This window comes from Anarrhichthys ocellatus, unplaced genomic scaffold, assembly GCF_004355925.1.
Source record: "Anarrhichthys ocellatus isolate YVR2014 unplaced genomic scaffold, GSC_Weel_1.0 scaffold34, whole genome shotgun sequence".
In the NCBI taxonomy this organism is placed as follows: Eukaryota; Metazoa; Chordata; class Actinopteri; order Perciformes; family Anarhichadidae; genus Anarrhichthys; species Anarrhichthys ocellatus.
In genome coordinates, this window is record NW_022280064.1 from 2,165,545 (window position 1) to 2,178,863 (window position 13,319).

Genomic DNA, 13,319 nt, shown 5'->3' on the forward strand with positions numbered 1-13,319 from the left:
ACACACACACACACCAACGCACACTGCTGTGAAACATATGGCCTTATCACTATTTAATATTCTCTTTCACAGCCAAAAATGGTGTGTGTGAGGGGATGACTACTACAGAGGAATTACAATATGGCCTTGTAAGCCTTTAGTCTGGAGGCTGAGACGGAGTCCTTGTCACTAGACGTCTATCTTATCTGTCCCTTTTTGGTTCAAAGAACGTGGGATCTGACCACATTTGGGATGGTTGGAGAAAAAAGCCTAAACAGGTCGGATGTAAAAAGCTTAAAGTCGGACCAAAATAGCTCCTGAAAAGTCCAATTTAATGTAATAAATGGTTATGTTATGAGAAGGTTTCAAACAGCCTTTATTTTAATCAAGCTGAGCGAATGATCTCAATGACTGGCTTTTCCAATTGATAAAAGATATCAGCTTTATCCAGCCAGTTTATTTCTGCTGTAAAGGTCTATGGAGATTGACTGGAGTTTGAAGCCGGCCTCAAGTGGCCATTTGAGGAACTGCAGTCTTTTCCGTGTTGGCTTCATTTCTCAGCAGTGGAGGTCGCCGCTTGGAAGGAACAGCATTGGTCTCCTGGTGGGCGTTCTGATTGGATCATTAGCACAACAGTGACACCTGAGCACCCATGCTGGAAGTGACAACAAACCTCTCCTCGTCCTTTTTTCCATCTCTCCCTTCTCATTCTCAAACCATCACAAGCTAGGCCTTTAAAATCTTACTAACAAAAGTCCGAGCTAGTTCTTTAGGTTGGTATAACACATGCACATGTACACTCACACACACACACACACACACACACACACACACACACACCTCTACCACTGTAATAGGCTGCTCAGCTCTCAGGGTCTCCACCAGGGATAGTTATAGCTGTCCATTAGTGGCTGCTCTGAGCCCAATGGAGAAACTGGGTCAGAACTGTGTGAGAGAAGTATGTTGTATCCTCCTCTCTCTGATCCATGAAGACTAACGTAGGAACTCACAACAAAAGCATTTTTATAATAGCCCCGCCCTGGCTATTTATGCCCCCATTGGAGCGCTCTACATCCTGTTTTTCAGCCCATAATGCATTCTATGCTTACATGTGTGTTGTTGTTTACATTCATGCCATGTACTAAATGACTAATAGAGAGCTGGGTTCAACAACCCTTTGCCTCAAATAGAATTTTGAGGAGTTTCAACCATGCTGAATGGACTGCATTCACAAAGAGCTTCAAATCCGAGAGCCAAGTGCTTCACAAGGGTTCATATTCATCACACTCACACATACACAGATGGTATCGGAGCCGCCACGCAAGGTCAATGACCGGCTCAGTGGGAGCAGTTTTGGGTTCAGCATTCTGCTCAAGGACATTTCTAAATGCTAATAGGCAGAGCTGGAAAACAGACTTAATTCGGCTGTATGTAACCAACATGTAAGTGCTGCTGGGAATGAAGTTCAGAGCATGTATGCAAAGAGCTGAGCTCCTGTTAGCTGACTCTCCAAAGCTATATCGAAAAGAAAGAAAAGGGCATTCTGGGAGGAGTATCTGACAAGGTTAAAGATTAAAAAAACAACTGTAACATGAAATCAGGGCAGCCAAAAACTGACACAACAAAAAAAACCATGACTGGCACTGATAAGGATAGTCATGGCCTTTGTATTCTACAGTAAGAAAACTGTTGACAACAGACACCCCGGAGTCGCAGTGATTACATCCTGGTTTCCTTCTTTTCTGAAAGTTTATTAACATTGTTTTATCACAGGATTTCACTTTAATACCATTTAAAGGGACAGTTCGGATTTTTTGAAGTGGGTTTGTATGAGGTACTTATCCAAACTCAGTGTATTACCTACAGTAGGTGGCGGTCGGCACGCCCCAAGTTTGAAGAAATAGGAAGAAGTATCAGCACGTTGTCGACAGCAAAACAAATCAATGTCAATTTAAGTTTACACTATATTTAGAATATTTCACTGGTTTACTTTGCAGACAGACTTCCCTTTCTGATGGGGAACTGAACCGTTATCTATGCTCTTCTCAAAGCCACACGACTTCTTTGACAAAAAACAGCAATTTTACCTTGTAGAACACGGAAGTTGCTGGTCTACAGCTGCCTTGATTGGTTAGTTTGTTTGTGTTATTGCGTAACTTTGGTGAATCCGAATGGACCCTTTAAAAGGCTAAGAAAAAACATCTTGAAGGTTAAATAAAAAAAAATCAAAATGATCTCTTTAAGCACAAAATCCCACACAGAGATGCATCCTTAACTGGTTGTTATCGCAGCACTGTGGGTAGCATCCTGAATTTTTTAACGAACATAACCCTGGGCATTCTCAGCTGGCTGTCTCCGGAGTCGTGTTCTCTGACATCTCTTGCATATTTTGCATATAAATGAGTGTCTTTGCATGAGAACACATTTTGCAGAGATGGTTGATTACTATTTAATAGCCTTTCCTCGGGGGAATTGAATTTGCCAATGTCCGGATGTCAATTTAGAGAAGTGATTGCGACAACGGTTGAGTGATGGATAATCAGTTACAATTTTGTGGGAAATGACGGTGGCCAACATCTGATTGGAGGAGAGAACAGCAGCGCCTCTTCCTCTCGTCTGGGGAAAATCCACGCTGATTAGACCCTGATGATAATCGTTCACACGGCTCATCTCACTTTAAAATCATTGCAATTCTGCTGTTATTGACAAGAATACTCTTGCAACAATCAAAAGATGATGAAAGTCCCCACAGGATCTCCTTAAAAGGGAGCACTGCCCTCTGGTCAGCATTTTAGTCTCACTTAGTTTCTCCATATTGAATGTGAAGTGTTGGGCTGGAGGTCTGCACTGCACCTCCCACACTCAACAACAAGTGGTCTCAGATGGAACAAGGAGCCGTCACTTTGAGAGTGAGTGGTTACGGGGCTGTCTCCAACAGAACACTTCCGATTTATGTCCTTAAAAAGAACTTATGGTTTGTGTGCGCTATGCTCTCCATTTGACAACAAGAGTAAAACATAACGAGGGGATCACACTGGAGTGTCTCCTTGGCAAGCAGATGTAATCTTGATTACGCTGGCAGTGTGTTGCAATACAATAGTACTGCATTAGATCATTGAAAATCACTGAGAGTAGAAAAAATGACTGTTACTGTCTTTGTGTTTAGTGGATGTAGTAGTACCACATGCAATTATATTAGCGCTATGACTGTGACACACTACATGTCCATGATTAGAATAATGGTAACATATTACAAATATCTAACAAGTGAGACAACTATGCATGCTGATAAGAGTCCAACATTGTGTTACAGCAGTGCCTGAGTCATTTATGGTTTCAACAGAACAAACTGTTAAGTTGATTTGATATACCTTGTTAGTAACCCAAAATGGTGATGTTCTCTCCCTCTGGTTCTTCCTCAAGGACACATCCACACGTGGGATCAAATACGAGCCCTCCGACTGGGGTGTGATCTCACTATTCACAGGCCAATCTGCTGTCCCTGTTATATTGTGATGCTGCCATGCTGTGCAGATTACACCCACATTTACAGCCACACCGTATTTGACGTTCTTGCAGGAAAAATCCATAATGCATTTGCAAAGATTCATAACAGTATTCTGCATTGTGGCAATTATGCTTGTCAGGTCTCAGCTGTTACAGAGATGCAACGCGCAGTCACTTGTTGCCAGTCAATGTCCCAGGTGTGTAGAAGCTTGCATATTAATACGCCGCCGCACTGATGCTATATTAATACCGGGATGCAACGATGGGCTTACCATGCTCCTCAGCTGCACAGTCGTCCTACAATGACAGTCACAATGACAACGTTGGGCAATGCGCAACTCATAAAGGAAAAGCAGTCATGCTAAAACTTCCAGCAGAGAGGCATGATGGTATTACATCCTGCCTCCAGGAAATGCATTACAGCCAAGGACTGATGCAGCCACAACAAGAGAGCTCCAGCTTACACGGTAATTAACCAGTTTTCACTAATATACCACCAAACTACTCTTTCACTTAGCGATACTGTTTCTACTGAATGCGACCACATACAGTTCAGCAGGTATATTTAAACATATATTCTGATATCAGCACAAATGTTTTGGTGGAAAAAAACTTTCTTTGATTTTGGAGGTCATCTTGTTATTTTGCACAAATGTACCAGAGCCATGTCTCACTAAACCTGGGCCAGGTCGCCCCCCAGTGGTGTGAATCCATAGAGCGTGTTCAGTTTGAGATAAAATTTGGTTCAAGGACAATTTAGATTTAACCAAAGTAATGTTTCTAGTCGCAGCTTATGAAACATTCATGTTGTCTGTTGTTCTAAAGAGCAAAATACTGACCCAAGATCTGTGTCGAATCCATGTATACATTCTGCACCAACTGACATGTTTTAATTCTTGTCATTTTTAAAATGTCTGTTGCTGGACGCCATTTGTAGCCACACCAGTTAAAGGGCAACTAATTCACACAGGTTATTGGTCTGTGACAGTCCAAAAATATTAGTAAACATGAACCACTCTCAAGATCTCAAAACTTTGAGTGGGAAAAAACGATAGCCGATTAATCGGCCGATACTAAAATGGGCGATGTGCTGTTCTGTGGCTTTGGTAAGTCAATTAAAGAAACAGTTACTTTTACTCCCTGTGTGTTTTTCGAGATAACTTTCGAGAGGAGAAATAAACTCAAAATCAGATATGACATAAAAAAAACACTTGCCGCAAAAGTAGCTGTTAACCAGGACCTCAAAGGGCTAGCCCACATGTTCTAACCTTATCCCAAGAGAGAATCATGCTGTGAAGGTTTTTGGAGATTTGCTTTCTGATGATTCGTTTGGCTGGATCACACTGAGTACCAGCGCTCCCCCCTCTCTCCTGGTCTCAGAGCACGAGTGCCATTTAAAAGTTTTTCAGATTATTATCAGGTGTTAATCACATGAACGCAGATGTTTTTAGCAATAGTGGCCCTCATAATATGTATGGAGCATCCATAACATGTACGTCCTTGCGTGACTGGTGGCGGCTGCGCAGCCATCGGCCGATATCAGAGCCCAGTTCCTCCGATAACGATAGATAAGTGCACATGCAAGGATTCAAAGACATGCAGGGCCGAGCACCCTGGACGCCCCGACGGTAGATCCTGCCATGCAACGGACCTTAAAAACTTAAAAAATGTGCTATGGTGAGAATGTGATGGAATTAAAGAAACATATCAAGAGCGTACAGTATCAACAAACACATCAGAAATAAAGAGTTATTTCACATTTGAGTTTCGTTTAAGATTTCTTTTAAATAAATGTCTTACCTTTGGCCTTTCGTCCAAGATTTGCTGGCGGATATCCTTGTGCTTCTCCAGTAGTCTCTCCTGTCTTTTACTCTGAGCGTCTTCCAACTACACTCACACACACACACACACACACACATGCACACACACACACACACACACACACACACACACATACAGATACTATCAGGTCTTTGCATATCATCGATGACATATTGCCATGCCCACAGATGTTTAGTATTGTAGGCAGAGGTGTATCATGGAATACACGTTTGAATTATTATATTACTAGCATATTATATGGCAATGATCATTATGGACTACACATATCCTCTCTTACCCGTTTGATGTACTGCACCACCTCGTTGACAAACGATCTGTTGATCTCCAATTTCTCTCTGAGGGGGAGAATTTTCATCAGCATTAAAACCAAGCAACTAGATTTTTAGTGTTTAGTGACATCTAGTGGTCATACAAATATAACACCCTTTCAACAACTGTCGGTTATTAATGTTCAAAACCAGATACTTACTCCTCTGTCACATTCTTGTCTTTAGATTTAGCTTCATTGATCTTCTCTTGCCTTTTCTTGTCCATTTTCTTCTTGAGATCCTTCTTTTCTCTGCAGATGGAGAGATGGAGAAAGAGGACGATGTAGAGAATGAAAACATAGGAGAAAATGTTGCGTTTGTGTGAATGTGTGTGTGTGTGTGTGTGTGTGTGCTGTATGCTGAGCACGGTCTTACTTCTCACAGATGTCTCTGAGCTTTTTAAGCTGAGCACTCTGGCACTCTTCTGCTAAAGCAGTCAGCTTCTCAACCAGCTGGAAAAAAGAGAGACAAAGAGGGAATCATAAAGAACCAAACAGAGTCACGAGACGGGAAACTAGAACTGCCCCCTCTAAGTCGACTAATCGGTCGTTTTGGTGTTAGTCGACTAAGATTGCTTTAGATGATTAGTCCTTCTTTATACTTTTTTTTAATCAGGAAAATAACACAATCTCCATTAGGCTTGTTGTCTTTTGCTTGAATAAACCTTTCGGACACCTCAGCTGTGCTCACTGCGCAGGTGTACTGGAGCAGAAGACATTCATATTTCCACACCATACAACAGAACATGTGCACAGGCAGCAGCATGATGGCTGTTGTATCCTACAGGGGGGTGACCTGGAGTTTACAGCAGCATTAACTCATTCATTAGTTTAGTCATTTAGTCATCTGTGAACGCCTTCGGACAGCAGGAGACAGTCAGCGCTTCATCCAGTCTAACACAAGTCAGGGCAAGTTTGTTTATCCCGCTGCTACAATATGGACTTGTCTATATAAGTATATATTGATAAATGTCAAAACGATGACATTTGAACCACATTTGAATGCTATTGCCTATTCACTCTTTTTAAACCCAGTATTTCTGCATAGCTGCAGATAAAGATCAGAAAAATAAACAGTTTTCTCTCGTGCTTGGCGCACACTAGGGGAGGAATGCACCTGTATTAAAGGGGCGGCTTAGCAGCAATCTAACAGCACCATCATTTACATTTATAAAACCACAAACAAACAAAAATCTACTTATCCCACATCATAAAATACGACGACAGACTTATTTTTGAAAACCTCAATAGAAGCTTTGACTACTAAACATTTACATTTGGTACAGCCCTACTAACTGGTGTTATAAGCTCTGGGAAAGGGCATATAAGGAAATGACTTAAATATATTATTTATATTCATTCAATCTGTCACTCAACAAGAGCTCAATGACGGCACACAAGTTCAGTAGAGACAATTACGAAATGAACATTGACTAAAGAAATACTTTATGGGGCTTTGGAGATCAGCAACTTTTGGATATGATATGAGAAATAAGAGATACATCTTATTGTCTATTCTCCAAAATGTCCTAATTATTAGGCCATTTCGCTACTAATTGCAAAAGCAGTTTTAAGGCCCTAAAGTGAATTGGAGCATTACATGTGGATGCAAATGGAAAATCAAAGAAATTGCATATTGTCAGTAGTGCCAGTAAAAGAGGACACTAGAATCAAGTGTTGACGAGAAAAGTGTAGATATGAAATCTCTTGAAAGAGAAGGTAAAACAGGCAGTCCGAGACAGATTTGTTGCACTGCTGTTACTCACCATTTACTCCCCCCTCCCACATCTACAAACTCTACGTGACTGTGTGAGGCACACGTGTGTTTGTGCGTACCTGCTTGATGTGTTCTCGCTTCTGGTACTTTTCACTGTAGTACTGTTCCTGGCGAAGTGTGAGGAGCTGTTGCTGCTGCTGCTCCTTCAGCTCTGCAAGCCTCTGGCTGTACTCCTGATCCAGCTCACACAGCTCCTGGTCCAGGGTCGACAGAGAGTGCTCGGACCGGCTAGAGACGCACACAAGTCACGCACAAAAAACAGAACATCTGCAAAATGAAGATAACAGCTCCACTTTCAGTAGAGTGGTCCTAAATCATTCTATAAATGGAAATGTAAATTCATGTTTCTGATATGCACCTTTATATAAAATAAAACGTCTTTTAAAACGTCTGACGTTATTCCAGACATCAGGAAGAGCACTTATCTTCTACCTTGAAGTAACTTGGTTGAAATGTGTTATCTGTCTTATGCAGTGGCCCTCTGCGGTCCACACTGGCTGAGAGGACTGTAATCTTTGCTGTGGGTACTGATTCTTCAGTGTGTGATGGAGTCCTAAGGGTCCTTAGGACTGAACGAGTCCCTGAGGCTCAGAGGAAACCTTATCCCCTCTTTCTAATTCTACACACAGCTTTTTTTAACATTCTCCTTGTTTTTCTTTCTGAAGAGGGCGATGCCTTCCCCGTGCTGTTTGTTTTGGAGCAAGCAACAGCGGATTTTTAGTCTGTATTCAAAGTGAAGGATGTTTTGTGTATTTCTGTAGATGGAGAAAGAAAGGAATAAAGAAGGAAAGGACGGACGGATGGGAAACGAATTCACCATAATATATACTATGTGTTGTGCTTGTCATTTAATTTAAATGTCATATACTGACAGTATAGAAGTCTATGAGAAAATAACTCTACTTCTCACTTGATGTATAAACTCAGTAAACATCAAAAACAAGAGTTTATGATCTCAATCACTAGTTAGTATTTTTCAAAACAGCATTCATTTAGTAAATTATGGTCTATTGAGAGTAAAATAGACCTTAAAGCAGGGGATGCTTTAGGGCGGGGCTACCTTGTGATTGACAGGTCGCTACCACTGCGTTGTCCGGTCTGTGTTTTCTTCTTAGAACTTTAACCCTTTCACAGTTTGTTTTCACTTCATAAAGTTAATTGTAATATTTTGGTCGCCTATCGTGTCACTTCTGGTTGCCAAAAAGCCAAGATGGCGACGGCTAAAAACCATCATTTGTCTGCTTACACAAAAAGTCTTATTGTAGTAAAAAACTTCTTAGAGACTGATGCCTTCTCTTTTCTTTTATTATGTAGTGAAAATGTCTATTGCTAACAAAAGCCAAAAGCGAATAGCCTCTTTTTCTGTTGATGTGTTTTGGGGGGATTTTCTTTAAAGATAGAATGATCAAAAGGGAAATAAAGAGATGAAGAGGTAAACCAATAGCAGGACAGTTCAGAAGCGGAGAAGAGGAGGGCTACCTACCTTTTCTTACCATCTCGTTTGTGGCTCTTCTGCAGAGCAGAGCGCCGCCGCTGATGCTGGCTCTGGAGCTCGGACACGCGGGCTGTGTGCTCCTTGATCAGCTCGCTGGTCTTGCGGTGGTGCTTCCGAACCAGCTCCTTCATCTCCTTGTACTGCTTCCTCTGCTCTCGGACAAAGCCCTTCTGCTGCTTCAGCTCCTCCACTGTCTGAGCCTCGAATTCTAAAGGTAGGGGGGGATGGAGGACCAATGAAGGAGGGTGACAACATTTTTGTATGGAAATAACATTAGACATTTCTGGTAAACAGTAGCAATCTTTAAAATTACAATTCATTTGCACAATACGAACTTATTGAGCTATTAAAATGATTTCTGTGGTTATGAATGCTCTTAATTAACCAGGGATGCAGGGATGGTTCCCTCCATATAAAGCCAATGGGATTTTTGCATAAAATATGCTCCGTGGTAAACACAAGTTAATGATTCTTAAGTGTTTTGTTCAGCAAGATAATCTGCACAAATGAACACCAAGTAAAAAAGCAAATGTTAGGCTATAAACAAACTACACCACGGTCACATGAGCGCGAGTATGGACACAACAGGGCTGCAAAGGCAGACTGGTCTGTGATGACGTTTTGTAACCTCATTGAGCCACTTGTTAGCAACCGCCTTTTTAAGACACTTTAGAACAAAACAACATCTCCTAAACTTGTGTTCACCACAGATGGTATTTCAGGCATCTAACCAAAAACCCATTCAAAAAACACACTGACTTGCAGAAATGCTGAGTCATTTCCAGGTTTGAGGAGTCATTCCTGCAGCTCTCTATAGCCACAGATATAAGAGTCAATGCTCGAGGGTGAAGTTTGAAAACCAAACCTTACCAGTGAGGACACTGTGAATGATGTCTTCAGTCTTCACTGATGGTTTCAATGAGCCTGGTTACCAAAGACAAGTTCACATGTTCAGTTTCACATCTCATTTTAAGAGTAGAACGGTGTTTATCCCCCCAAAAATACAAAGTTAGAGCCAAACAACATGAGCTTTAGGTAAACACATATTTTCATATTTTTATCAATATAATCACAGCGGAAGATTCAAATACTCGACATGGGCAGATAAACATTTCATAAAAAAGGTGCAAAATGTGAGGTGTGAACATTTACTAAAGAAAAACTACCTAAAGTATCACCTCATAGGATAATATATTAACAATATATTTGAAGTTTTGTTTAAAGTAAATATGATGTTTCAACATAATTTGAGGGATTCATACGGTACCTGCAGACTGGGGCTGGTGGCCGACCAGCGAAGGGGGCTTCGGGGCGATGATGGGTGTGTGGCTCAGTCCGTTCTCTGCAGGCAACGTCACCCTCTGGTCCACCTTAGACTCTGAGGGGGCATCACTTCCTGCCTCCACCTGTCCGTCACATGAAAGATTCAACACGCGGATAAATCCAGTCAACACATCGCCACATAACCACCGTAAAATGAACAGCAACATATATACCGTGTCAGTGTTTATCAGAGACACACACACACAATCAAACATTGCATCATTTGTCACAAACATCCACAACACATTTCTCTTTCTGGTATCAGCGGAGAAAATAAAACAAATATATCATATTTTTCCTCTTCTTTGTTTAAACTTGAATACAAGTTCTCTGAATATCTCCATCGTCTGTGTCACAGAGCCACCAAGAGCCTGCTATGAAGTGTCAAATACATTCACTCCTCGAGTGGGGATTTCTGTTTTCGGAAGTCTCTTGTCGTACCTGTGTCCTGCAGGAGAGTTTGTAGACATAGCTTTGGTAACCCACTCTCAACATTGCAGATTTTAATTTCCCCCTAGGCTCCGCTGAATCTCGCAGTACAAACTCTTATCTCTGAAGCGTTAACGCAATTAAAAATAATCTTTGTTCTAGTCACACTGGCCAGATCCTCTCTCTTCTTTCTCCACTCGCTCTACTCTGAATTCATCTCTGCACACTGTGCTCTGCCTTTCCACGCTCGACCACTTTTGGTGACTGTTGCCATGGTCACAACATGAATCAGCGCCCCGTGGGCCATCCTCGCGGGTAATCATATCAGCTGGCAAATCAGATAAAAGAAGCCCTTCGGGACCAACCCCCCCCCCCAGTCCCCCAGTCCCCTCTTGTTATAACCCGGGATAACCCTGTGTCCTGCCTTGCCTCTCAGATATCACCCTTCTGTCTGCTCCCTGTTGCACTGCGCCTACATTCATCATTGCCTACCTGTGCTCTCCCTCAAGTACTTTCAAAATGACACCATGAACAAAGATTGCTGCCACTTCGCTGTCAGTACAGCACTTACAAGGCTGCCGTCCTCCTGCTAGTGTTGACGGCTCATTAGCGTGACGTGTTTGCAGTGTAATCTCTCCTTAGATATGCCACTTGGAAAAAAGCTTTGTGTAAAGCAGCCAGGACTTCAGCTGCTCGGCATTTAGGTGACGTTGAAACTGAAGCCTGTGATAAAGTTAAAGGTCGTTGCCAACTGTAGTTGAAAGTCATATACGGTAGTTGGATAATTTCTGAAACACAGCCTCAAGAAACGATGTGAATCACGACACATCACTTCAGTTAGTCATTGGTTAGTCAGTTGTTTGAGATTCTCAGTGCCTGACGGTGTTGTAGTCAAGACTGAGACAAAGTCATGACCGAGACCAGACCAGTGCCGGAGTAACCATGTTACAGTCTTATCAGCTATCGTGTCATTTCAGCCAGACAAATTTAGTTTCTCCACAGATTTGTGGAAAATGGTGTTGATTTTTGACATCTAGCATCTAAACTCGTCACTCCCCATAAGCAAACACAATAAAGCACACCACCATGAAAGCACACAATGAAACCCCCGACAGCCTGCGGGTGGACTCTGGAAGGGACTTGATGAAATGCAGCAACCATCCTGCTACAGCTGTGGCTGCAGTGCTGTTTATCGTGGAGCGACTGGGAGTGAAAAATGGCCCCAAACAAGAGTTATCTATGGGGATCCGTGCTGGAAACAAGCTGTGTTTTAAAGTGTGGTGAAATTTAAAATCCCTCCTCATTATGTTTCTTTCTAAATTGCATCTTAATAGGGTTTTACTGAAGAAAGGGCACTCCACTCTGTCTTCATCTTCTCATTCTCTCTGCCATATGGTTTAATTTGGTCCTGATGATGAGGCGAGTGGCCAGCTGGCTGAGGGGGCTGCTCATCTCAATCAGCGACTGATCGGTGGCACAAAGCTTTCCACACATAAAAACAAACAAATAAGAGCACACACACATGAGCTATCCAGCATATGTGATGGAGAGAAGAGCGTGCACGCACACACACACACACACACACACACACACACACCTCTTTGTCACCCTCCTCCTCTCCTCCCTCCTCCAGGGTGAGAGCAGCCAGCTGATTGGCTCTCTGCTCCATCAGGTTGACATAGCGGATGGGATTGGATAAGGCTTCGATGACATCTGAGGAACAGCAGGAGGACAGATCAGCTTTTGGACCTGCAGTGTTTTCTGCACTTTACTTTTACATGTTCACCTGACTTACCTGCAAATGTGTCCGGGACGTAGTCCTTTACTTCCACATACACGAACAGAGTCGGCAAAGTCAGGGACTGGTTCTTCTCGTTCCTCAGACTGATGTAGTGATAGCCTGCAGAGTCAGATTAAGCGTCACAAATAACAGTAACAGAGCAGCAAAGCATCCAACTCACCAAATCTTCTGTTAACATTTAAACATTGTTCTGATGGTGTATTTCAAAGATTGAAAGGCTTGTGTGACTTTTCACATTTCCTTTATTCTTAACCCGTCTAAGAAAAGTGGAATAAGTCATCAAGTTAAACTGTTGAAACAAGTTGAAACAAAACTTTGTCACCTGGACGGATGGCTGACACAGGAATGATACGGTGGCCGATGAACTTCCCTCCTTCTTCAAACACAGCTATCCTTAGCGAAGCAAGCGTGGGCAGAACAACCTGAGGAAAATGTATAGGATGCACTCATTAGTTCATCAAAATGAACTATTTGATTCAGTTCCTCACAGAAAGGTTCAGGCTTTAGAAGATACAGCGATTACAAATGTGAGCCTGTATTTGTATTTGCCATCAAATGTGTCACCGAGCTACTGAGAACAGAGTCTGACCTTCTTGAAGACAATAGCCTCTTCTTCCCAGACGGGGTTGATGGCGTTGCCTTGAGAAGTCTTGGTCTTGAACGCTTTCCTCTTGGTGTCCACCGGTAAGCCGAACATGTCGATCTCCACGTACGTGCCTACTTTCTTATCTGACAGGAACTGGCCTGAGATGATCTGGGGTGACCGAGCAGGAAATAAAAAGCAAAAGAGAGAGAGAATAAGGATCTGACACAGAGAGAGAGAGAGAGAGAGAGAGAGAGAGAGAGAGAGAGAGAGAGA

General features: G+C 42.4%; 1 protein-coding gene across 5 annotated transcripts in view; it reads right to left on the reverse strand.

Annotated features, from left to right (window-relative positions):
- Positions 1-13,319, reverse strand: part of plcb1l (phospholipase C beta 1-like) — a 95,664-nt gene that overhangs the window by 6,095 nt on the left and 76,250 nt on the right. For 2 of the 5 annotated variants that reach the window (XM_031865940.1, XM_031865936.1), the window contains 12 exons: positions 13,050-13,214; positions 12,783-12,882; positions 12,455-12,559; positions 12,257-12,372; positions 10,175-10,313; positions 9,778-9,831; positions 8,896-9,115; positions 7,472-7,640; positions 6,012-6,088; positions 5,798-5,887; positions 5,606-5,663; positions 5,287-5,373 (listed from right to left, as the gene is read on the reverse strand). In XM_031865940.1, coding sequence (XP_031721800.1) covers positions 5,287-5,373; positions 5,606-5,663; positions 5,798-5,887; positions 6,012-6,088; positions 7,472-7,640; positions 8,896-9,115; positions 9,778-9,831; positions 10,175-10,313; positions 12,257-12,372; positions 12,455-12,559; positions 12,783-12,882; positions 13,050-13,214 — 1,380 coding nt within the window. Of the gene's footprint in view, positions 1-2,446; positions 3,552-3,758; positions 3,784-5,286; positions 5,374-5,605; positions 5,664-5,797; positions 5,888-6,011; positions 6,089-7,471; positions 7,641-8,895; positions 9,116-9,777; positions 9,832-10,174; positions 10,314-12,256; positions 12,373-12,454; positions 12,560-12,782; positions 12,883-13,049; positions 13,215-13,319 lie in introns of those variants that run through there. The other 3 variants (XM_031865939.1, XM_031865937.1, XM_031865941.1) reach the window with 3 other exon arrangements.